At 38.5% G+C, this 27,361-nt stretch overlaps 1 protein-coding gene across 1 annotated transcript in view; it reads right to left on the bottom strand.

Moving 5' to 3' along the window:
- Window positions 1-3,561: 3,561 nt before the first annotated feature.
- tenm4 (teneurin transmembrane protein 4) overlaps window positions 3,562-27,361 on the bottom strand; it is a 242,867-nt gene continuing 219,067 nt past the window's right edge. The window contains exons 25-30 of the mRNA XM_084126175.1: window positions 26,597-26,769; window positions 22,703-22,938; window positions 16,659-16,955; window positions 14,273-15,887; window positions 12,230-12,372; window positions 3,562-6,666 (exon numbers count right to left, since the gene is read on the bottom strand). Coding sequence (XP_083982301.1) covers window positions 5,908-6,666; window positions 12,230-12,372; window positions 14,273-15,887; window positions 16,659-16,955; window positions 22,703-22,938; window positions 26,597-26,769 — 3,223 coding nt within the window. The 3' untranslated portion in view covers window positions 3,562-5,907. The remainder of the gene's footprint in view (window positions 6,667-12,229; window positions 12,373-14,272; window positions 15,888-16,658; window positions 16,956-22,702; window positions 22,939-26,596; window positions 26,770-27,361) is intronic.

Here is a 27,361-nt window from a genome sequence, read left to right as displayed (position 1 = left end):
ACTGAAAATTTTGCATCACATTTGAAATATTTTTTTATCAAGTCAACATGAAAATGGACTCTAGTACTTAATACGCATAATTATTGTAGATTAACCAGTGCATATTATTCCAAAGAAAAATTTTGTCTTTGTAATATTTAATCAAAATCGAAATAACTTGCTTTGCCTCTTTCTAATGGTGTCAAGAATACCTCTACAATTCAACCAATTCCCTATGGATAAAGACTTTTTCTTGCGGACTGTTTCACTACACTCGGGAATTAGATTACAGAAATAAAATGGCTGGGGAACACTGTTTCATGTTGACTTCAAATTCTTGAACTTTCTTTTGAAAGTGAACAAATCAGGTTTATGCAAGTTCTGTATTTATAGAGAAAAATAAATGACTGCCTCTCAATGCATGCATATGGAATCAGTTCTTCACTGATTTTAATAGTACCCACTTGTCTAATGTTTTCTCAACACTCTCTCAAGGTTCAATTTACAGTCAAGTAGGAACAGATGGATAGCAAGAGGAAGTCCTGGAGTAATACTATATTTCAGCTTTGAGGCAGGACTTCAAAATCATTTCATTTATGAACAGGTTTCTGGCTAAGAGCTTCAGAAATAATTGTCAATCACTTGAATACTGCACTTATCGTTTTAGACACATACGGCAATATTTAATATAAATATGGAAAGTGACACCTTATCCATTCTTAATGTTATAAGGCAATCTACAATTGCATTTTATCACTCTTAAATATAAAGGTTCTTTAATGGAATCTATGGTTAACAATCATGGAAGCTTTCCATTGCAATGCACTAAAGGTTCTTTATTACATTGTTCTTTACAACAAGAAATAAATGGTTCTTTTAAGAACTGTTCACTCAAAGGTTCTTTGCGGGAGCTAAAATGGTTGTTCTATAGCAATGGTTCTCAAACGGTTTGGCCATGGGACCCACATTTTCCCATGGTCATTAAAGGCAGGGTAGGCAATTTCGGAGAGGCTAGCATTAGCAAGCTAGCTTTGAAAGCATAAGATCCCACCCTCCCTTCAGAGCGTCTCCAAAACCACGCCTCCTCCAAAACACATGAACGCGTACAGTCAGATCAGAGTCTGCAAAGCGTCACGAGAGACGCCGTTAAACTACCTCGTGTCTCAAAGCACATGACATTACAATAATAATGAACGTAAACTACTTACAGAGCTCTGACTTGTACCACCTGACTGCTGCAGATTCATTTCAGTGTTGATAGTGTTGACATAGATACACATAAATCTGAGTCTGAGGATGTGAACAGCTTCAGGTAGAACGTCACTAGTTGCCATCTCGTAATTACGGTTATGACATGGCGTGAACACAGCATAAGCTTGATGTTTCGGTTCAAGAGGAACTGTAAAAGGCGGCTCTGATCCTGCATGCAAATCCTTTTATTTCATGACTTACTATTTGACAACTTAACTACGACATTGTATATGCTCGTAATTAAATTTGCTCTTTGTTTAATTAATTATTTATATTTATATATAGTGAAGTTATATGCCTCCACATTTGCATGCGTGAGTGAGCGCCGCGAGCACAGTGTAACATCTGACAGTTTTTGTGAGAGGTGAGAGACTTTTTCTTTTGTAACAAGCTACGAAAATAATGTTAGAATAATAAAACTGACATATAGCCTGACAATATCTCATCTGACAGCAGATACTGAATCAGGATAAAGGCCTGGTTTCACAGACAGGGTTTAGATTAAGCCAGGATTAGACCTTAGTTCAATTAGGACTTTTAATACCATGCCCTAGAATCAAACATTACTGGTGTGCATCTTGAGACAAAACAATGACACTGATATATTTTAAGATATGTCAGAGCTTTACTTCCAGTTAAAACGGCTCAAATGTGTTTTTTATACTGGGATTTAAGCCTTATCTGTGAAACTGATGAAATATTTTTTCTTAGGCACAATTTACCTAAACTGCACCTGACAGAAATTCAACAGCGTTCGTTCACGCACGTCTTTCAAAGTCTTGCATCAGAAAAACACTTAGAACTATGTTTTTTGTTGTTGTTTCTTTGACTACATACTCAAAAAGGTCTTGCCACCCACCACTAGCATCGCTTGCAATCTGGTTGTTTTACAGTACAAGTAGTTGTATAAATAGTTTTATTCTGGTATTTTTTAAATTCATTTTTCTAGTCCAAAGCTGGAAAAATTACTTTAAAAGAAATCACGGAACAAATAAAGCAACACATACATCTGGACATGTTTGAAGATATTCATCTATTATTTATGGTTTCTCACTGCTGTTGAGTGTAACGCTTTCTCATGGTTTACATTGAGATGCCTAAACGACTCGTGTCTTCAGAACCGATGCTCGCTAGATTCTAAGGCTATCTGACAAGTATATCAAGACATATTAATCCAACTTTTGGTATTCTTTCTGAAGTAGTCTACTCAAAATGCATCTTTTGCAATAGTGCTAAAACACTGTACACATTTACATTATGACTCATACATTCATGCTTATAAAAATGACAACTACTTGGTGGTGGTGCTTTATTTTGTTTTTGTGTAACTCTCTCCTCCTCCCCAACCTCATTGCTTTGTATGAATATTTCAATCACTTGTGCAAAACTTCCGAAAATTGTAAACACCTCATTAAACAATGCACAATTAGATGCCAGAACCACTTAACGTCACATTCCACATTAAAGGCATTAATTTGCAGTTCCACTTTGGAAGCAAATTGACATGAAATAGAGTCAGACAGTGTACTTTCCCCCCTGTGTGCCACTTTGTTTGGCGATATTTGGATTTATAGTGTTTGCATGCATCAGAAATCCTTCAAGCTGGAGCTCTCGGGTAAAATAGAGTAATCCAGGAACATTAAATGTAAAGGATGTGAATTCTGAACCATACTAGTACTAACATGCTAATCTCTATAGTTTTGTAGCATACAGTATGCACATTTCTGCATTCATGGAATATCTTGATGACCCACTGCATTTACCATATCTAAAATGTGCACTGTAGGCCTACTATATCATAATAACATATTATTCTAGTGTGACATTGACCCAAACGGTAATATCAACTGCAATTATTGTAGCCTATCTTTCTATTGACTCATTATATGATCATAGTGCAAAGAGAATGAAAGTCCACTTTAGAGTAAAAATGTAAAACAGTAATTATGTGATAAAGGTTAAAATAAGAAATGAAGGCACACTCTGAGGTTTAATGTCTCAAATATGAAAATAAAGTCTAAGTTATGAGAAATAGTCTCAGTTTTTATATACTTGTTTAAAGTCATAGCAACATCTAAAGTCACAATTACAAGAAACTAAGTCGCAAGTGGACCATATTAAGTCATATTGCAGGACATAACTGTGATAAAGCTGCAATTAGGGGACAGAATTGCTGTAATTGTGAAATATAAAGTCAATAAGGGAGGTTTTTGCTCCCCATAGTTTTCACACAAAATAAGTTAAACAATGCAAACACACGGGAGTGTTCGGGAAACCCGTTTCTAAAAAAAGAAAAATTGCGGTGCAAATCACAATGACGTGAAATAAATGTAAACACAAAATATTCTTTATTTTTTTTCGTCTAGACTACACAGATTCACTGCTGTAGCTCTAAAAGGTATCTACATTTGCATTTTATTTACAGCCCACTACTCCTCATCTTATTTACATTTTCAAAGAGAAGCATTTAGAAACACAGTGTTGAGAACAAACGAAAAGTCCAAATAAGTCCGAAAGTTTAGAAAAAAAAAAAAAAGCCTTGCAATGCATTTCAGTGCAATTGAACACAAATAGCTTTTTTTCCTTCATTCAGCGTTGTTCTTTTTAAATACAGCGGTGTTGTCAGACTCATGATGCCACTGCATTCAATGACAGTAAAAGAAACCAAAATATGCTCGACAATATTATACAGCTTAAAACACTTGATCTATTCATCTTGGTGACCATTCCAAAGTGATTTCCCCAAGAGCGACAGCGAACACCGAACGCTAACGTGAAGCGCCATCATCTCCGACATATTAACATCATCCAACCAGAAATAGATGCTCTTTGAAGTTCACATATCCAGATGGTGGGTTGACGTGCATTTCAACCTCTAAATGACGCACCTTCAGGCCTTAATGCATTTCAGGCAGCTTGCAGACTTTCACATTCAGAGCACTCTCAACGTCACCTCATGCTTGGGAGATCCTCGGGGCAAAGGCTACTCACAGGGGTTGTCACCTTTCCTTACCACGATGTGCAGTGCTTGGAGCACCAAGTACATTTCTTAGAAAAAAAGAAAGAAAAGGAGTCTGAGTGCACGTTTAAGTAATGTGCTTATTTTTTTTTTTAAGCATTCATGCCGCTTTACGCTTGAAGCGTTTATTTCACCGACAAACATGAGGACGTATACTCCTCTAAAAAACACAGCACTAAAATAAATACTGTCATTCTTAGGAATGGTCCATATGCAACTCTTTGTTTTAACCATGAAAACAAATAAACCGAATCGACCAACTCTCTGGACTTTATTCCATGTGTTGAAACATTGTTCAAGTACAACAATTAGCAATAAAAGGGACAAATGTTCACATTTTTGTATGTTTTCACAACTGTTATTATACTGTGCATTGTGAATGTTTCCATAAAATAACATGTTGATCTCAAACTATTATATTAAAAAAACAATCCTTCTTCATAAAGTCTTAGTAGCTCCATTCCAAAACCTAGCGAGCTGCCGTGCTGTGTACCGCCTTCATAGGGAGCTGCCTTCATAGGCATCCTAACAAAATGTAACCTCATAAGTGATTGATGTGCACACAAATTGCGCTTTGCGCAGAGAATCAATTCCAATAGAGTTTGATGTTAGCATGTTGATATGCTAAATGCACAGTGCATAAAACAGCATAGCACAAAATATTGGGTAAGTGCCCAATTAGTTCAGACTACTTTTGAGCACTAAATAAAATAATAATAAAAAGAAATGTCAACATTTCTCTCACCTCATTGGATTTTTATACTTGCTTCGATGCCTTGAAGAACAATTTTTTTCTACCTGCCTATTAGAACAGCTGTTGCATCAGGATCAACCCTTAAACTGTTGTCTAGGTGGGCAGATCACTAGGTTTTGGAGCTTTTTTTTTTTTCCCAAACAGTGTCGATTTCATTTTCACAAGCATCTTTAAAGACCATGGGGCTACCTATTCTCTATTTATTTACTAAATTTGTCCATTTTTCAGATTTTAAGTAGCGTTCTTTATTCGTCTTTTCTCTTTCTAAATGTGTTTTAAGCCATTTGGTCAAAATGGTAGAAATAATAATAATAATAAAAATGGATGTTACCAGCAAGCCACCCAGTCCCAAAATATTACAAGACACCACAGCAAGTTTTTGAAAATGAGATTCAGCTAGGTATCTGAACCGCAAACACCAATGTCCTTGTTTAAGTATGACACAGCCGGTAGGCTTTCAAGTATAAAAAGAAGCGATTAAAAGAGGTCTCTCCTTGGCTGAGGCGCGGGGGGGAAAAAGGCAGAGTGGAGTGAAGCTCGTGAATAACAATCTGCTCGTCTGGCAGCAGGCTGAGCCAGTGAGCATAATGCATTACCAGCCTTCTTCCTATATTCCTTTGAGCAAACCCACAAAACACGAAGGCAGAACCGAATAAACCGCGGACACTGCCACACGCCGTCTTCTAGCAGGACGAAGAGGGTTTAAGAATTACCAAAAGAGAGAAGGGCACTCTGCTGTCGAAACAGTGCAACTGTTTGCAACCATGTACGTCATGTATTAAAAAAATAAGTCTGGCACAGTCAACATAAAAATAAAGTAACATAATATGGTCACAAACGAAACTTGTCTTTGGCAAGAAGTCCCGGACGCTGAGTCCGAGCACGGGTTCCCCTTGCGTTCATGTCACCTGCGACCCATCTCAGTCTGTCGCAAGAAGTGGACGTTATTTACGTTGTCGGCCAACTCGGGGAACTGATCGACCGATACTATGTAGAAGCCCTCGTAGCCCTGCACGCGTCCCACGCTCAGGAGCTGCTGCCTCTCGCCGTCCGTCCAGACTCGAGAGCCCTCTTCTCCTTGCCGAAGTCTGTGGCGTTCGCGAGCCCAGGCGGTGGCGACGGCCCTCTGGCGCGCCAGTTCCAGTACGCGCACCTTCTCTTCGTCCTGACTGCTGCCGTAGCGGACGTTGAGGCTCAGTGACCCGTACTGCAGCTGGACGTCGGTTATACGGCGCGAACGCCCGCCGAGGACCGCGTTGACCTGCGAGACGGTTACGTTGACGCCCGTCTCCAGCGTGCGCTGGCCCACCGTCATTCCCAGAAGAGATAGGTCTCCCTCTACCGGTCCCGATTTGACAAAGTAGTGCGTGTCCAGTCCCGCAATGGTGAAGTGTAAATCCTGCAGGTAGCTTGCCTTGTCTAGGACTGCAGCGATTCGCCGCCCGTCCTCGTTGGCCAGGCTGATGATGTCAGCAGAAACGCGGCCCTCCCGGATGGCTACTTTCACCCCTTTCCCGAAGAGGGACCCCCCTGTGGCGAAGAGCGTATAGAGAGGGGTTTGGGGGCAGCCGGAATCACTCGCTCCGTAGATCTGGCCAAAACGCTCCAGTCGGACGAAAGACTTCAGTTGCCTCTGGACTTCACATTGTACCCCCAGAATGGACTGCAAAGAGACAAACAAAACCCTGTGAGTGTCCTGACATCAACCTTTTGTGGATTTCACTGTGATTATGGATGACTACACTACCAGTCAAAAGTTTTGGATCGGTAACATTCTTTATGTTTTTAAAGAAAGTGCTCACCAAGGCTGCATTTATTTGATAAAAAAACTAACAAAAACAGTAATATTATGAAATATTATTACAATTTAAAACAGCTGTTTTCTATATGAATATATTTAAAAATGTAATTTATTCCTGTGATGCAAAGCTGAAATTTCAGCATCATTACTCCAGTCTTCAGTGTCACATGATCCTTCAGAAATCATGATGATTCGCTGCTCAAGAAACATTTCTCATCATTATCAATGTTGAAAACAGTTATTTACATTTTTATTTCAGGATTATTTGATGAATATAAAGTTCAAAAGAACAGCATTTATCTGAAATAGAAAGCTTTTGTAACATTAAACACTATGTTCAAAAGTTTGGGGTGGGGTCGGGTCGGGGGGGGGGGGGGGGGGGGAGTAAATAAAAGAAATCAATACTTTTATTGATCAACAAGGATGTATTAAATGTATCAAAAGATACAGTAAAGACATTTATAACGTTACAAAATATTCTATTTCAAATAAATGCTGTTATTTTGAACTTTCTATTCATCAAAGAATCCTGAAAACAACCGTTTTCAACATTGATAATAATAATAAATGTTTTTTGAGCATCAAATCCGCATATTAGAATGATTTCTGAAGGATCATGTGACACTGAAGACTGGAATAATGATGCTAAAAATTCAGCTTTGATCACAGGAATAAATTACATTTTAAAATATATTAAAATAGAAAACAGTCATTTTAAATTGTCATAATATTTAACAATATTACTGTTTTTTTTGTATTGTATTTTTAATCAAATAATGCATACTTGGAGAGCAGAAGAGACTTCTTTTAAAAACATTTCAAATCTTACCGATCTACAACTTTTGACTGGTAGTGTACTTTCATTGAGCGATCAAATTAAACATATGTTATTGCATCTCCAAAACAACATTGGCGCTACTGATCGAAATGTGACATATTATGACATGGTTCATCTCAGCAAAACATTGTACGTTGTAAATCATTGCGTGTGATTTTCACATTCATTATGTTCTCTCCTCCAGTGGCAGGCGTCATTGCGCCCACCGCCTTCGCTGCTGCTTCTGCTATTTCCTGGGAGTAAGTAACGTTTCCTGATGGCTTGTGCAGGATGGGTGATCTCAGCGGGAAACTCATCCTACCCCCGCGTTCAGCTGCTCAACTTTCCCCTCAACCAAGAATCATGCTGCTTCATTATCACTTCAAAGTTCACCTTTCCTGATATAACTACTGTACGTGGCAGAACTCATTCTATCTTATGCTCAGGTGTGAATCGTGTGATTTATTTTGAAGATCTTCCATCTGACTCTTCAACACTTAAAAAACTTTTAGTTTGTAGGGAGTAAACAGGTTCCCGTGATTTTTACCTCCCACTAGCTTCCGAAGAGGGCTTGGAGTTCTCTTTATTAAAGCATCATTTGCAGACGATTTGCAGTATTTAAAAAGGAACATCAGCTGTGGTTTAAACAGCATTCACAAACCATGAATTTTACTTCTGTAACGTGAAGTATTCAACAATACTTATGAATAAAAATGCAGGGAGGGATTTTTATAAGTAGATTGGATTGTGATAACAGATGTCAAGATGAGGAGGTCAAGTTCTCTCTTCAAAGCATCTTTAGTGTCCAAATGTCCAAAATAAAAGTTTGTGTTTACATAATATATATGTGTGTACTGTGTATAATTATTTTGTGTATATAAATACACACACATGCATGTATATAAGTAATATGAATGTAATATTTAAGATTTTTTAAATATTTATATTTATATATAATATAAATTATGTATAAATATATATACAGTATTTACATGCAACTATTTCTTAAATATATACATGCTCTTATACACTTGGTCTGTGTATTTATATATACAAAATAATTATACACAGTACACACACATATATTATGTAAACACAAACTTTTATTTTGGATGCAATTCATCGTTGCCCAGCACTAATATATATTTAAAATAAAATACTTAATAAAAATAAAATGTAATTTTTTTTTTAAACTTAAAATCTCAAGGGTACTTCAAGTAGATATTTTAAGTATTAAAAGTGTTTGCTGTCAAAAAAGTGAATAAAATCCCTGGCTTAGAGGTATAATACCGTAGACCTCGCCACAGTATGTTTGTTTACTCCACCATCCTTCTCATTCTGGTCACAGTTCACAGGGCACAGAGAGATAAACGGCTGGCTGTCTATGCTGTAACCTACCAATCTGACTTTAAAAAATAAAATAAAAAATACTCCATCATTCAAATAGCACTGGGCAGGCAGTCTGACAGCACGGAGGCCTATCAGTGCAGGGGTCTGATATAAGTCCAGATCAGTCTGTGGACATCCAGCGGATATCTGCACATTTACATCACTTCTCAACCACACAGGTCTTCGAAACCCTGGGAGTCTAAGTAAAAAGTCAGCACTCACTATCCAGCCTCGCTGGAAATTTTCAGAGCACTAAATCCATCATGTTTGGTGTAAGAAGCAGAACTGCTCCAAAAAAACTCCAATTGAATTAAGAAGTGCTGGCTAAGAGTAAGAACACAGCACTGGCAGGTGAATCTCATAAAGCTACTACTTCATAAAGTCAAGGTCATATTTCAGCCAAAACATCATATTTATATTAAATTGTATTTTTTTGAATTGCCAACAAGGCATCATTTTACAACCATTAATTTCATTGTGACGTTATGACATTTAAGCACTTTTTCCACTAAATTCACATTAAAGGGTTAAAAAAAAATTCTTATTTTATTCTAATTTTTAAATCCTAAATTCCTTGATAGAAGTAGTGATGTCTGATTTGTGAAGGAATCATTTGAGTTTAAGAATTTCAATGAACCAGTTGATCCAGTTCAGAAAAAAAGTTAGTTTTTTAACAAATCTTAAAGATTTGTTCATTAATTCAACTGATCTGTTTGCAGAGGTTCTCGGTCAGGTGTTTTTCAGTGAATAACAAATTAAATTTGAACTAAACTATTTTAAATTTTAACTAAACTATTGTATGACATGAACATTGCGCATGAGTTGTATGGACCACATTTATGATACTTTTATGATATGATTTTGTCCTTTTAGAAGCTTGAAAATGTCAGTCCTTTTAACACTGCAAAAAAATAATTTATACACCACGGTTGTACTCTCTTTAATTATTTAATCAGCATTAGAATTTGGTAAGTACATCATATTAATGGGAACTTAATTAGAATGAATGTGCTTAATTGTAATGAAATTAATGTCACTTGGTCTCAAAAACAGTAATTTTTTTTGTACGCAAAATATAATTTCTTTTTTCATGAAACATGGGTGAAACATGAATCATGTTATTTGTGAGATTCACTTGATCATCCCTCCTTCAGTTGTTACTGTGTAGGTCGTAGGTTTCTTAATAGTTGCAAAATAGCAAATTTCACCCATAAAAGAAATTCAGCGGTGAAAAGGCTATTTGTAATGAAGGGTCATTTCCTCTATGCCTTTAGATACTCTGCACTGCAGGACTTTTGTAACATGGGCATTATGGTATAAATAACCCACTTTAGACTCTTAAAAGAACAGCAGTGCAGCTGCAAGCCCATTAGTATTTTTTTTTTTATGCAGCTGCTTTAAAAACCCATTAATGACCCCACGATTACATTGCCAAAAAAGCAAATTGGTTGGCAATTAGAATTGTTTACTGCACCCTAATAAAAGGGGAAAATATCTGCTTGTGGGGTTGAGCCTGAGAGAGCTGATTTATGGGTAAATCAGTTCTTTTTTGGTCTCACTTTCACAGTAAAGATTCAATCTCAGAGTAAACATTCAAAAGTGTATACTGTGTTGTTGAGAATTTTTTTTTATATATATATATATATATATATCATATTTGAAATGGAAAATTCAGGCTAGGGTTTTGAATTGAATTGGGCTCTTTCTTCTTTTGAAAAGTGCCTTGAAAGAGCTATTGGATGCACTTCTAAGGTTCCCATAGGAGAGGAACCCTACGAGGAACATGATAGAGGGGGAGTCTCCCTGGAGGGCTGAGATTGCTGCCCAGTCCATCATTGCATCTTTGCATTGTGTCCAAGTTGATTTGAAGTCAGCCCACATCACTCCCAGAGAAACAAACCTTCCCGTGCAATTCTTTTAACGTTTCACAGGTTTTTGGGAAGTGGTCACACTAGAAAATTCTACTTTCCCATTGTACATTTTGCATAGTCTTGTTTTTGATCGCTAAACTCTGGAGTTGAAGGTTGGATCCAATGGCCACAAGTAACTGAGACCTAATATTTTTGTGCTGCATTAATTGAGACTTTTTAAACGCATGCCCTGACAATTTAAACAGCTTTGTATGCAAGAGCACACTACGAGAGAAGACTCTGTGCTTTTGATTAAATTATCATGGTTGGTTCCCAAAAGAGAATTTATTAGAGAAAGAGAAAAAGAAAGGCTCTTTTGGGAGTTAGGTCTGCATTGCCAAGAAAATCTAACAAAACTCTCGAAAAAGAGTTTTCCCCTCACAACTCAACTAAATAAAAACAAAATCTGGGGTGTCTGAAAAATGAAAGTCCTTTTTTTTTTGGATACTTCACTTTTCCTTGAATGTATTAAAGCCACATGAAACCTGGCAGGCCGATGGCTTCAAATAGCTCCATCACAGTACATTTAAAATCTCATATCTCATGTCTGAGGCACACCCATGGCGCTCAGCTTCAAATGCTCCCTTATTATAGAGCTTGATAGCTTGAGGTTGTGTATACTGTTTGACACATTGGAATGGAAGCCCTTATCAACAAGGGGACTGGACTTTCCATATACAATTTTAGATGGTGTGCCTGTCAAACCAAAGGATATGTCAACTTCCCAAAAAGTATTTGATTTGTCACCTAAATCAGCCCAGCTCTATATACCCGTTATTCTTTCAGAAGAAAATTTCGTTTCAGCTAGGAGAGCTCAAGAGGTAAGGTGTCCTTAACAACCGCCAAAAGAGCCGCCACCGTGTCCAACTAGCTTCTCAATTATTCAGATGGCTTAAAGGAGGCTCGATAATCAGTGCATGTCTGAGACTGAGAAAAACAGAGAGCATTGAGACAAAGAAGCATAAAGAGAGGAAAGAGAGGGAGACAACATCTTTTAAAGAGCTAAAGAGTGTGAAAGACTGAGATGAAATCAATGGTTGCTGCTGGAGGAAATTTGGAGTGAATTTCCCTAATGGCAGTCCTATTACAAGGGCTCTTTAGCTTGACCCCTTTTCCCTCGGCTCGAGGAGCCAGAGCAGAGGCCAAGCTCTTTCGTGCGAGCATCTGGGTTGATTGCTGTGGACTCCACAGGGAGGTGGCAAACTGAAAGGTCAAGTTACTGCAAATAAAGTCTGAAGTTAAAGTCAAAGGCCAGGTGTGTTTTTAAAGAGGTGGGCAAACAAACAGAGAAATTTGTTGGATAAATTACCTTGGTGCTATCCCACTCTTGAGTCTTTATCTGAGTGTGAATGAGCTCGTAAGACGGCTCCATGGCGTCCGTGACAGGTTTGTGGTAGCCAGGGATGACATTGTATAGCTGGAAACCAAACGTCACTAGCCAGCTGTTGACATCTGTTGGAAGAGAAATGCTGCAATGAAGTAAACTTACAACACTCACTGACAATGCCTGTATAACAATTTACTCTATTTAAGTGAACTACATTTCAAAAGCATAATTCATTGCAAATCAGGACACATGCCAAGTTAGCTCCTTTTCGAAATAAGCTCCCACAGTCATTACAGGCAACAGTAGTTTTAGAGACTGGACTAAATATGATTAATCCTCCACAGGAAGAGCCCAATCTCTCTGATATCATTTCTTCCAGCATGTGAGAAACTCAATGTTTTAGATCTGCTGGTGCACTTGATAATTATACATATTTCATGCTGTGACCTTTTTTCTTTTTTTTTTGTATATGTGCATATTTATAAGCATTAGCATAGATAGCAAATGCCATCACAATATACAGAGAGTATGAACCTTACCAAAATCAAATATACTTTTTAGTGACATTTCCCTGCTGCATCAAACACATTAGACATGGATAGAAGAAACATTACTGTAGCAATGAAGTGCACACTGAGTACTCCTCCTTTATTTAAGGCTGTCGCTTGAAAGAGTTGTTTTAAATATGAATATGATTGAGGACATTGAAAGTACCTACTGTACTTCAGAGAGGAATGAAAATGTCAACGCCATCATTTATAAATGGCTGACGGCCCACTCAAGAACATCTAATATCCAGCCGAATCTTTAGATTTCCTTCTTCAAAGCTGACTTTAATGACAGAGGGTGAATCCTAGCGGCCAAGTATTTATCTGAGCTTGAAATACAGCTAGTCCACCATAATATTAGCATACAGATGCTATACCCTGCTGCAAAGACCAGCAAAAACTAGCACAAGCTTAGAGTATGCTGGTTAGTTCTGGTCTGGTCAGTGTACCAGTACATACATGCTATTTGCTAGCCAAACTTAGCTGGTAAAGCTAATCAACCAGATTTCCGTAAGAATAAACAAATGAAGCACACCAGCATTGCATTTTGAGGAATGGTATAAAGTACACAACATAAGCAAGAAACCAGGCATAGTCTTTTTTCTCTTTTTTTAGCGGTGATGTACTGTATGAAAGGTAAACATTGTTCTGGAAAACTGTCATGAGGTTCACTTTTGTTGAATCCAAAGTATGGTTTAGGGGCAAGGTTGTTTGCGTCTGAATTTTCAGAGAACAAGGGCTCATCTTGCCACTAAACTTTTCAAGAGGATATGCAAAGGAAATACACAGAGGAACACACTTTAATCTAACATAAGCAACTGATACGATTATATAGTATTCATTTCCTTTGGTAGCAAGGGCATGAACCAAGGCTTTGATTTCAGTCAAAAAACAGGATGCATTCACTGTTATAGACTACAAATGTGACTATAATATTTTGTTTTCTTTGAGTAAGGCTGCAATTTCGCTTTCATGTGGAGAGAAAAGTGAATCAGCCCCTAGCTTCTAGTTCCATGGACTCCTTTGTGTTATTTGTCTAACACTGGGGAGCATTCACCACTATTTACCTCCCGCACAGGCTGAGGAAGCAAAGACTGATGGGATATTTCAGAGGAACAACCTGAATGAAGAACAAAGGGGACTTTGTTGTGCTGTCATTGCTCACAAGCAGTGTTTGTGGAGGCAAGAACACCCCAAGCTGGGGCTGGGACGAGAGCCTGAAAAATAATCACTCTAGTGCAAGGAGGATTCTTGGCACCATGTGCTCATGGTGTTTTAGATTGTTGAAAGTAAAATGTAACATTGAAGTGATTTACAGGCTATTAAATAATATTCCCAGCCTTCGGCCCGAGACGCTGGGATAGGCTCCAGCATCCCTGTGACCCTACACAGGACAAGGGGCTTGGATGGACGGATTTATTAAATAATGTTGCCCTCAGTGTGTTTCAACAAAACATTTATAAAAAATTGTGTTTACCTGTCATATAGCACTTGGTTTCTTGGGTGTTGCTCAGGGGGTTGTTGTTCTTAAACATGTAGAGGTTGAAGGGCACAATGTTGTTGCTGTTGAGCCGCTTCCAAACATCAATGTCAGGTATGGTCCATCGGCCTGCAAGAACATCGTAATCTCTGCGGCCCATGTGGACAAGCTTTGTAAGGGGCTCATAAAGGCCACCCTGGTAGCCTATTACTAGCTGGAAGCTTGGGTTGGAGTCCAAATATACCTCCCCAAAAGCTGTGTGCAGGATCTGTTTGATCATGAGACCGGCACCACTGAATACGGCCAACGGTGTACCAATGTTGTCGCAGGCCACGTAGAACTCATCCCCACTGCTTAACTCCATGGCAAATAGGTGGCCCTGAAGGTCATAGTAGAGCGAGGTGATCTCTGAGCTTGAGTGATTGTACATGTGCGTGACTCTGGTGGGACTGGACAAGTCTGCGTAGAAGAACTGCAGATGGTGGCCTTGGCTACTCCGACTGGAAACTCTCCTGCCCAAGCCATCATAGCGGTACTTGATGGTCCATCCGTTAACTTTGTTGTAGACTTTAACAAGCAACCCAGCAGAATTATACTCAAAGAAATCATTGCCTCTCTGCCTGAGGAATCCATCCTCGTCCAACCGGTACTGAACGTCACCTAGCCGAGTAATGCGGTCCCGAATATCGTAGCGTAGCGGTGTAAGTCTGGCACTATTACCGGGACTAAGGAGGTGCAAATTTCCATTCAGGTCATAGCTGTAACGCCAGAGAGGCTTGTCGTTGATGGACACCACCTGGAGTTGGCCATCAGCATCGTACTCGTATGTGTAACGGGTGGTATTTGCATAGGGCCCGACTTTAAGCTCCTTTGCCACCACTCGCCCCATGTTGTCGTACTGTACCATCATCCAATACATCAGCGAACGGAAAATCTCATACTGTACCTCTTTAACTCGTCCATAGGCATCAAAGTGTTTTGTGTGGGTCATGACAGCTGTGGTAATGATCTGGTTAATATCATAGTAGATAACTCCAAACTTGCCAAACTGCTCCGTTTTGCCTGAGACATCATCGTAGCGATAGAGGTCAATGGGCAAGGGGGTTTCATTGATGACTGCTTGCATGCTGGTGACCCGGAAGCTGTTGTCGTAGTTGTAGTCGAACCGGGCGTTCACCATGCCCTCCTCACTGAAACGAAAGATCTGTCTGTCGATGAGCGGTCCAATCTGCCTGTAGCGTATGGTACACGCAAAGCCATCGCTTTGAAGCCCCACGGTTTTCAGCATGCCTGCAGATTCATCGTAAGAAAAGGCAATCCGTGTTGTATCATAAAGTATTTCTAGCAGACGGGAGAGTTTCCCATACTTATAGATGACTCTACGCCCCGTTCCTTGGTGGATGGTTTGTAGAAGCAGTCCTTCTTCGCTGTAATCTTGCAAAACTGTGGCATTGCCCTCAGGTGGTCTGTATGTGTTTCTGTAATAGCCAACGGAACGGGTGGTCTCCAGGGTCTGTCTGGCCACATTGGGCATGGTTACTGAAGAGAGCCGGTCATTCTTGTCAAACTCGAAGATGTATTGCCGCTGGCTGTATAGCAGCAGCACCATGGACTGCCAAAGGAAAATGACAAAGCGATGTTCAGTAAGCTGATTTAATGAAGCATTGTAATTCCCAACAAATTCTGAGAGCACTTTCAACAGTTAAATGTGAAATTCTACACCCAGTGAAAATGAAGGTCACTAAGTACCCAGGAGTCACATTGCACCACATGACTAACTGCACAACAAACTGTAGGGTGTCACAGAATCACTTCAGGGTGAATAAAAATTACAAATATGCTGCTCTACAACACTGACTGAAAAATGAAGAAGGGCAAAATCCCATTAACGAGGATTAAGTCATCATACCCCCCACCCCTTCCGATACCATTTTTAATAAAGTCAACTTATATGAAAGTCAGTGGGAAGATATACTGGAGTTTATATTTCAACAGGAAGCAGCTCTTCTTATTTTTTATTTTGAGGCTATTGATCTAACCAGCACATGGTCATTTTAGAATTGCAAGAAACATTAAAGAGAGTGAGTTTAGGGCTTATAATCAATACTTTTAAACCCAAATTACACTGTAACGTCTTGCATTTCTCGGATATTCTAATTATCAAGACAGTGACATTTGTGATATTTTAAGAACGAGGAAGTTGTCAAGCTGTGTGCGGGAACAATGCATAACACAAGCTGACATTTTGAAAGGAAACATTGCTGAAGCATGCAAGGTTAAAGCTTATTAATGTAACAAATTAATAGGGTTCAACAAAGAGAAGTCTACAGAACAAAAGATAATTATTTTTCAAACTGATAATTTTCTAGATAAAGATGTTTACTTTTTCAAGGTATGTGTAGCTCCATGACTTTCCATCTGCAAATATCTTTGAGATGATTCTCCCATTTTGGTCATATTCCATTCGGACCGACATAGTGCCCCTCTGGATGCCGGCGATGTGGCCGCCAGGTGAGTAGGTTACGTTAACACCGTTTAGCCGACTACTTGGAGCCCACAATGTAGGTCTTCCGGCATGGTCATAGTGGATCCTTAGGGTGAACTTCCTGTGGTCATCATAGACTTTCTCTGTCCTGGTTACGCGGTCAAAATCCATGGATAACAAGTTCCTGTTATGAACCTAAAAAAAAAAAAAAAAAGAAACCCACAGAGATAGGAAGATTAGGCTTCTGAATTCAACATGTGGACATGGTAAGATACAGTGTCTTCTCTGAAGCTCTCATTACGTTTTACTCAAATTACTTTTTACTGTCAACCTCTAGAGGACACAAGTTCTTTAATTAATCAATTTCTTTGTTTGTTTCATGTTAAAACAAATCTAATGAGAAAAGCGCTCTGTATAATCATTCGCCATGCCTTTAAGGATGGAATTATTGAGGGGTAGACAACTTGAATTGTATTTGCAGGAGGAGGAAAAAGATGACACTTTTCATCTACGTTTAAAAATTCAAAGCCCACTACACTGTTTAAATAACATTTCATACTGAGTTTTCAGCTCAGTTCGAATGCGCAGACCCCTCTGACCCCAGCACATGCTGAGATCAGAGCTGAGAACTAGTCCTACATGGCTGGTAATCCCAAAGGCACACACAGGTCAATGCAGGGGGGAAATCCAGGATTTAAAGACCTCAATACCTTCAACTGTTGGTACAATGAACTGGAACCTTTATTTCTGTGATATGAATTTAGATATTGGTGGATAAGATTAACAGTTAGCAATTAATAATTAACAGGCCAAGAAAGAATCACACTTTTGCGAATTTCACATAACTTTTGAAACCATTTCCCCGCCCCCCCTTTCTATATTTAGTAGCGGAAGCATAATACAATTGGCTAAGATTTGTAATAAGCAAGCGTATTTGTTGCAACAAAGCATGATTTGAAGCCTGGAATGAATGCAAACTCTAAATATCCCTTAAAAGTTTATTTTAAAGATTTAGAGTCTGTATTTGTGCCAGCTGTTTTTTCCCCCCTCTAAGCACACCACTTTGTGATATTATGGCTAAAGGGTTGAATGACTATTGAGTAAATATCCATCTGGAAGTTTGGGCCAAGCAGACTTTAAAATGCATTATAATCAAATACTCATTTCCTCATATCTCTTCTCTATGTAATGTCTCCTTGATTGATTTCGATTTTTCTCATCAGGTACGTTGGCAACCAGCTTTACTCAGTGCTGGCAAAGCTTAACAGAGTCTTAAAGTGATTTTGTGAGTTGTTGTTGGCTTTGGTCCAGTGGTATGGCGGACGGGGGGAAGAGCAACAAGCAAGCTCTCTCTCATTTTCTCTCCTCCTCGTGGGCATGCTGGGAGCTCTCATCTGTGAAGGGACAATTACACTGGGGCCAATTAATGTCACTAATACCTAATTGAGAGGATTATTTTACATTAAGAGCAAGCAGCTCATGAATAGGAGAATTCCCGGTGGGGGTGACAGAACAAAGAGGTTGACAGAATAAAGGGCATATATTTTTCCCTCCCCATTCCTTTAAGCATCACCCACCCACTGATATGAACACGGCCCCCATATTTCTCACTCTCACTTTGATCTGGCGATGCCGAGATTGAAAATTTGTCCCGAAAATACTCACATATGAACTTATTTTCTGATCAGAAATAATAACTGTTTTCCAAACATTATATAGACAGGGAGAATGTTTGGAAAACAGTTATTATTTCTGCTATTCCGTTTGGTTAGGCAATTCACTTAAGTATTATTTACCACACGTTCCAATGCTTTTATGGCTCTAAGGATGGGGGAACTTGTGTCAAGGGCCGATTTGTCCAGTGTAGAATGACAGGGGACTGAAGGGACAAGCTTAAGGAAAAAAATGAAGAGAGATTGAAAGGGAAGGCTGGCTGCTCATGCCAGGCTCTGGTTGAACAGAGGCCCAACGGGCTGGAAAAAAAGCTCTTTTGGCAGCGAGATCCTGGGCCTCTGGAGAATGGAAACCCACTCAAGGGGAATGTCTTAAATTGGACATTCCTTTAAACGAGCTCAGCACTGGGAAAGCAGATATGATGGGAGGAAGGGGATCAAATAGGGGCAGGGTGGGAAAAACAGAGAGTGTCTAAGTTCCCTCTCATAAAGGACATCAAGACAAAAGTGGGGTGTACTTTAATAAGGCACATTTCAACAGCATTTACAAATATTTTAATCTGGCACTAATTTAGATGCTTATAAACAGAAATCCCAAACAGCAAGTTGAACACTGAAGACTGGAGTAATGATGCTGAAAATTCAGCTTTGCCTCACAGGAATATTTCACAATATTTCAGTTTATTTTTTGATAAAAACAAATAAAGTGAATGGTAGCCGTGAGTCAAAGGCAACATTTTTGAACGAAAGTTTAAATCTTTGGTTACATCTTCACACAAAGCTATAGTTTGGCTTCAGAAAACTTGGAGTACAGAGTACAAGTCTTGTGGAATTTTCATTTTTGGGTGAATTGATCTCTATTATTCTTCATGTTTTGTTGGTTGCACTCTAAAATGACATCTAAATATTCCATTAAAAATAAAAGTATCAAAAATAACCTTAAAAGTTATTGTATATTTCACACACTATTGGGGAATGTTAGACAGACCCGCACCATGTTTCTTTGACAGCCGAATAAAATTTGCATGTTTTGCTGATCAAAGTACAACTTCTTTGAGATTACCCGACTCCCGTTTGTCAAACAAACAAGGATTAAAACTAGGAACAAAAAACAACCCTTTTTTCCATAACTCGACTAATTATGAGAATCTTAGGACTGGCGCTAATGCACTTTTTGCCAATGAATAAACAACTTGTAAGTAACGTTTGTTTTCTTAAATCACCATCAATAATTGAAATTTCTATTCCATATTCAAAAAGTAAACAAATCTGTCAAACAACATTTGATTTTCTTCTCCACTGTCATTAAAAATGTATTCAAGTTTTTGTTCTTCCAATCCAATATTTGCTTGCCGCTTTGCCATTCATTTCTAATTTCCCCCATCCGTCCGCTGCTGTGGTAAGAACTGTAATCTTGTTTGCTCAGTGCGATTTGTCGCTTCCTTCAGCAAACACACTTGCCCACGTGTTGGCTTTGTTTGTATGGAGGCAGTATAGGACACCGTTCTAATAATGTAAAGCAAACATTTAGAGAACTGTCAGTCGAGGCCTTGTGTTTAAGCCTTCAGTGGGTTTTTGGATTTGGGCTCGCTGTGAGAGGACAATTTACACTACTATTTCCAAAGCTCTGTTGTTGTCAGGAGATGTAGTTGCTATGGAGACAAGGATAATTTTGGTGGCCTGGCAGTAGCCACTGTGAAGGACATGTGACCACAGCAATACTCCGGGCTGCTAGTGACCCACATTTCCATTAGGGTTGGGTACAAATCTAACAATTCAATGGATCGCTGTGCATCACAAACAGATCTCTTTTAGCTTTTGTCCAGTGCGACGCCTCATAGATGCTTTATTAATTGAACTGTGGGAAAGTATATGATTGCACGCATGGAAAAATTATTGAAATCACTGTAATATTTCCCTATTTGAGTGTTTCAATTTGAATCTCTCTCTCTTCTGCCCTTATTTCTCTTGTCAGCTTGACAAACAGCCTCACTCCCTCTCTCTCTCACACACACACACACACACACACACACACACAAACACACACTTTTTGACACAATCTGACACATCCACCCATGAAATATCGCTTGACATGTCACTCAAGGTCGCTCGATGATTTCAGTAGTACACAAATCATGTACATGAGTTAAATCACATGATATAAATAAGATTCCATAGTTCAATTTTATACAAATCAAAATAACTGTTTTCTATGCAAATATATTTTAAAATGTAATTTATTCCTGTGATCAAAGCTGAATTTTCAGCATCATTACTCCAGTCTTCAGTGTCACATGATCCTTCAGAAATCACTCTAATATGCTGATTTGATGCTCAAGTTGCTTATCAATGTTGAAAACAGTTGTGCTGCTTCATATTTTTGCGGAAACCATTATACATTTTTTAAGGATTCTTTGATGAACAGAATTTATTTGAAATATAAATCTTTTGTAGCATTATAAATGTCACTTTTGATAAGTTTAATGTGTCCTTGCAGTATAAAAAGTATTAACTGCTTTCAACAAAAATCTTACTTTTGAATGGTAGCATGTATATAAATGTTCATATATCATCTTGCAAAAGCTGTGAGGTGGTCCCATTACAAGTAGCACAAGAATTATGAAGATATCAGAACCCTCAGGGTTTTGATCGCGAGAGAGTCAACACTGCCCTAGGCTGTGACCCCAGCACTCAGGGTCAGAGAAACATGGCTGCTGAATGATGAATAGTCCACTGAGACACAGACACACACATGCTTAATGCATGAGCTGACCTTGTGAAGCAGAATCTTGACCAGTACGGCCTGGCCAGACTCTACAGGGCAGCCGTAAAACGAGTGATCTGTCTAAAGGACAGGCGCAGCGTGACACTGAGACTGATGACAAGAGGCAATAGAGATTATAATCATGAAGCAATTACTCCAAGTACAGGCGGCCTCGATGCTCAGATGAGCTGCTGCGTGGAGGTGTGACTGCGAGGTATGAAACTGTGCCAGCGTAAAATTAACTCAGGATGAGCAGATGACAACGTCGAGGTAACGCTGGGGCCTGTGCACAATTACCTGCCTATGTGAGCTTCTGATAGAGTAAGTGTTACAAAACACCACGAGCAATTCCACATTTCATAAATAAAAATAAAATACAAATGCATTATGAAAATGAAAATTAATAATAATTGATTTTAGTTTTAAGATATTAAGGGCCAGCTTGTGTCAGTGCAAACCCTCTTTTGGCGTTAAAAAACTACTGTCAGGATTTACTAAAGACACGCAGTGTATAACTATTGTTGAAAAGGCGTGGATAGGGTTTGCTTCTGACCTTATTGCATATGCATTTGTAGGAGTTTCCCTTTCAGACTCAAAATTCATGGGAGGAGAGTATTTAAATGAATCATGCAAGGTGATTTACTAAGGTTTGCGCTAGTCAATTTACTGGTATTTGCGCCATTATTTACCACCCCGAAAAAAAGCATTTCTTAAACCAGACGCTAATTTGCGCTGCTCTTGTTAGATTGCATTGGTCATTATGGAAATGATCTGACTGCGTCTGTATTCTTTAATGTGTGTGTCGTCAGTAGATCATGCACAGAACTTTCTACTGCCATCGGCGCTTTTATGGGATTGCCCTCTCAGGCTAATTTGCCCTGTTTAGTAAATCCGGGCCCAAGTATTGCAACAAAACTAATAATGTAAAAGATAAATATAATAACATTGTGACTGATATTGATTACATTAACCCCTAAATACATACTTTTAAATGTCAATCAGTCATGAAAAACTACAGCCATAGAGTACATTGAAAATGTAACTGCATAAATTTCAATTTGAGATTTGTTTTTCATTTCTGTTGTTGTTTACGATCAAATTCTTTCTCAATTTTGTTCAACTCAATGTCTGTAATGTTAAATGTCAGATAAGATCATGTTTCTTTTAAAGACAATCAGAAATACAGCTTTACAAGATTAGATTTTCGTAAATAGCTTGAGATAAAAGCATCTTCTAAATTAATTTCTAATGATTTGGCCTTGGATGTGTTTGTTGGGTTTCACAGATCTCTTAAATTTTTGTTAAATTTACTTCTACATGATAATATATATATATATAATTTTTTTTGCCTATTGTCTTTGCTTTTAGAACCTTTCCCAGTAACAGCACAGATCTGCCAGCATTTTCCAAATATTAAGACCCTGAAATCCATGTACAAATAAGAGTACAAAGCTGTCAAATGTAATCCGCATTAAATGTGGAAGGAAATTCTGTGACTTTCTTACCCTGAGTCTGCGTCCATATACTGTGACTTGTCCTCGCGCCTGTTCTTTGCGTTGTCTCCATTCCACTAGGTTGAGTCCATTGTCGATGGGCAGAGTGACATTTCTCTTGCTTATGGTTGGGTTGACTGTTCCTGACAGCAGGTGAGGCTCCGTGTGAAGAGACACTTCCATGCCGTTGGCCAATACCAGACGCAAGGAGCCATCCAGACCAATGTAGTAACTGTTTTTGACTTGATCTACGATTTAAAGGCAAAAAATAGTCTCATGTATATTGCAAAAACATCTTGAGGATTGCTATTTGAAATTCTGTTAAAGGAGATCACTTATAAATGAAAAATCTGTCATCATTTACTCACCCTGGCAGAGTAAAGCATCAGTAAGTGCTAAAAGAATTCAACCCAAAATGAAAATTGTCATAATTTACTCAGCCTCATGTTGTTCCAAACACGTATGAGTTTCTTTCTTTTGTTGAACACAAAGTAATATATTTTAAAGAATATGGGTAACTATACAGTTGACGGAAGCCATTCACTTCCATTGTATTTTTTAATGGCTACCATCAACTGTTTGATTACCAACATTCTTCAAAATATCTTCTTTTGTGTTCAGCAGAAGAAAGAAACTCATACAGGTTTGGGACAACTTGAAGGTGAGTAAATGATGACAGAATTTGTATTTTTGTGTGAACTATCCCTTTAACTATGACTGATATCCACCCTTTTGTTGGCTACAATGCTGTATTTCCCTCAAAATGGTGGCCAAATTTATGGCCAGACTCTTATTTGTTGAACAAGACCAGAAAGTCAGTGAAACAAAGGGATGACTCAAAGTCTAGTTAGGCTTTGAGCTGTCTTCGGAAGACTGAAAGAGACAGCGAAAGAGAGGCAGAAAGCTATCATAGCTGAGGCCGCCTGCCTGTGGCAACTGAGATGCAGCTAAATCTGAAACTATCTGTCTCCATCCCCAGGTGGTCTCGCTAAGCGCTTTGGAGGGACATGGTAGATGGAAGACAGTGAAAAGAGAAGGAGGTGTAAACCTGAGAGAAATAAAGAGGGAAGACAGAGACTGGGAGGGAACGAGAGAGAGACAGCTAACAAGAACGACGTACCCAATTAGAAAAAAGTCAGTGAACGCTTTGATGAAACTCTCATTACTAGTCAAAGGGAATTAATTACTCAGCATACGAAGCTAGCATGTTGCTAGGGGGTACAGGACACTCTCATTCTCTGTTAAAAATGAATTTAATAACATTTAGAAAGAAATTATACTATTCCAATTAACTGCAACGAAAGCCTGATTGTCTGATGAGAGTTTGTGACAGACAACAGCAAGTCTTTTTAAGACAAGACACAGTACGTACATCTAAATTTGTTAGGAATGACACATTTCCAAAAGTGTTTGTTGTCTATGTTAGAGTATACAAAAATACACACGTAAAAGTAACTGCACAATTGCAACTATTTCTAGTAAACGCAACTTTTGTTGCGATGTGACTTTATATCTCGTAATTGCGACTTTGTTTCTAGCAGTTGCAACTTCATATCTCATAAATAGGATTTCATATCTCACAATGTGATTATTACTCATTAATGCAAATTTTTTGTCATAATGTGACTTTATTTCTTGAATTTACAAATTTCTATCTCATAATGTGTCTATTTCTCATAAACACAACTTTCTGTTGAAATGACACTTTTTATCTCGTAACCATTAAGTTGTTTCTAGCAGTTGTAATTTTATATCCTACAATTGTAACCATTTCTTGTAAACGCAGCTTTCTTGTTACAATGTGACTTTATATCTAATAATTGCAACTTTTTTTCTAGCAGTTGCAACTTCATATCTCACAATGTGACTATTTCTCGTAAACATAACTTTTATCTCAATTTCGACTGTTTCTAGCAGTTGCAACTTAATATCTCATAATTACGATTTAATAACTCACAATGTGACCATTTCTCGTTAATGCAAATTTGTCATGTGACTTTATATCTTGAATTTAAAAATTTCTATCTCACAATGTGTCTTTCTCTCATAAACGCAACTTTTTGTTGCAATGACTCTTTTTATCTCTTAACCATGAAGGTGTTTGTAGCAGTTGTAACTTCATATCTTACCATGTAACTATTTCTCATAAACACAACATAACTGATGTTGTTTGCAACTTCATATCTTGCAACGTGACGTTATATCTTATATTTTTTACTCTGAAGTGGAAACAGGCTTCCATACAAATCGGAAATAACATCATGGCATAATAAATTCAGTGTCTTTAGCTCAAATCACGCTAAAAACCCTGATTGTCTGTTTTTAATTCAAAAGCAAGATTTAAGAGATTTCTACCATTTATTTTTCCATACGTTGTCTGTCTCATCCTCTTTATATTGTCTGTGAAGAGCGAGTTTGTGTGAACTAGATCATATTATTGTCAAATACATAAGCAGCTCCGGCATGTTCGTCTTTTGATGGCTTATTCGGGTAATAATATTAGTGCACTGAAAAAAGCCCTGACCGTACGACCTGGAAATCGAACACACACTCACACAACCTTGGAAAGTCAATAAACAGCACAAGGTCACCACCTACGAGAAATGCATATCCAGATTGCGTGTGTGAAACTCTGTGTAGGAGCTAGAGCCAAACTGGTTTCCGTTTACAAAGCAGACAATAGTGAATTAATTAGCAGCAAAGCGTTTGGCAGGGCGCCCTCTTTCTCTCTCTCCACCAGATGTCCTGGACAAGGTCACCATGCATAGGTGACCATTAGTTTAGTCTAGGATAACAACACCAGCAGAACTTTACGCTCTCTATTTTCTTCTCTCAGACGCAGTCTTCAGTAAACCAATCGAAACCCAAGGGGAGTAGGATGGCCCTTCAAATCAAACGCTCACAGGAGCGCAGAAAAATCTTTACAGTTTCTCAGGAAATAGAGCATGGCACAGGGAGTTCAAAGCTATTTATTGGGAATCGATGGAGCGCTTGGTTAGGTGAAAAACTGGATATCAAAATGCCAAAGAATGCAGGGAAAATCACAAGCTAGGATGACGGCCCCTGACCCCAACCACACCTCTCTGTCTCGAGGGCCAAAGTGATTAAGATTTGGTTTCCTGAGACGGACAGGAAAAGCAGACGCTTGGTGAAAAAGGGAGGCTGGAACAAACAAAAGTGGTGGACAGGAAATCAATCAGGACTTCTGTCTTCATGAGTGGGCGGTCTTGCGATTTTAGAGAAAATACAAACACTCATGCCTTCATTGATTTTCACGAAGAGGCTTGTTTGCTTCCCACAAACATATCAATTTTGCCTCATAGTTATTTTACTTCACGTACAGCTACTAAATTTCTAGTGTAAAAGTGAACAAAGGAAATATTTGGAGACCTGTTCCTTTGTTTCCTTTATTTAATCGTCCTCATGTCGTTCCAAAACATTAAAAACAGATTGAAATACACACTTCAAAATGTTGGGATCAGTAAGATATTGTTTTAGAAGTCTCTTATGCTCACCAACGCTGCATGTATTTGATACAGTAAAAACAGTAATAACGTAAATTATCACTACAATTTATTTAACCGGTTATTGAGTTAAATTCAGACTCAATGATTCAGTCACAGCTTTAACAAAGTCACTGTGTGCCTTCAGAAGAATTGAGATATAAAGCACAAGTCATAACTACTTTCATCATGATTAATCTCATATTTGGAGCTTAACAAGTATGGTCACATCATACAGTTTTGGAATGACATGGAGGTGAGTAAATGATGACAGAATTACATTTTTTGGGTGAACTATCCCTTTAAATGCACTGCATTCATTGTGTCTAGGTTAAGACTTCACCTAATTCCCAAGTATTGTCCCCAGGGATGTGTTGAATAAGGGCTTTGCAGATATTCTTACCTTGCATGAGTGTGTAGAAGGTTCCCGAGGCCGAGAGGTTGGTGGTGACTGTGATGTCCTCTTTGTTGGAGCCCTCGGTTTGCACCCGCACAGTGCTGTCTGAATCAGTCCGGTAACTACTCACCCTGCCTGTGGGGTAGGTCATGTTTGTCAGACGCCCATAGTTGTCATACCTATGAAGATAGAGAGAACAGGGAAGGAGTGTGAAAAAAGATGACTCAACAGGGTCTTTAATGAGACCAACTGTGGCTTTCAATCGAATGCAGGACTGGGTTTCTAATGAGAGACTGTCAAAGTGAGTTGTACAAGCAAGAGAAAGGAAAAATGTAATTGTAGAAAAACATAAAATTTTGGACTATAATGGAAAAAGGTTGAAGGTACTTTTTGGAACTGTTTACCACTGATTTTAGTGCAGTACCACGAAAATAACACTTCAACTTTAATTTTTGAAACAAAACTGATCTTATTTGTTAAGCAACACTATGAAAAACTTCTAAATTCCCAATTTTCCCAACAGGCCTGAAGTATTTGAATGTAGCCCTCATGACTTGTGAAGTTGAGTGCTTAGCCTTAAAGGTTATGTATGCATTTTTTTTTACTGTACTAAAGCATAAAAGTACCATAATAAACTTGTTTCTCTAAAAAAACAAAAAAACAATGCTACGGCAAGTTATTCTAATTCTAATGTGCGTTCCGTGTCGGAATGTCTATTTTTGTTTTGGTCTGTGTGATCACCCTGGGTTGCCAGTTGGTGGGAAACACAGC

Source organism: Abramis brama (genome assembly GCF_963993115.1).
Source record: "Abramis brama genome assembly, chromosome: 10".
NCBI classification, from domain to species: domain Eukaryota; kingdom Metazoa; phylum Chordata; class Actinopteri; order Cypriniformes; family Leuciscidae; genus Abramis; species Abramis brama.
Note: the sequence above shows the minus strand (reverse complement) of the source record. Positions and strands in the feature narration are given on the sequence as shown.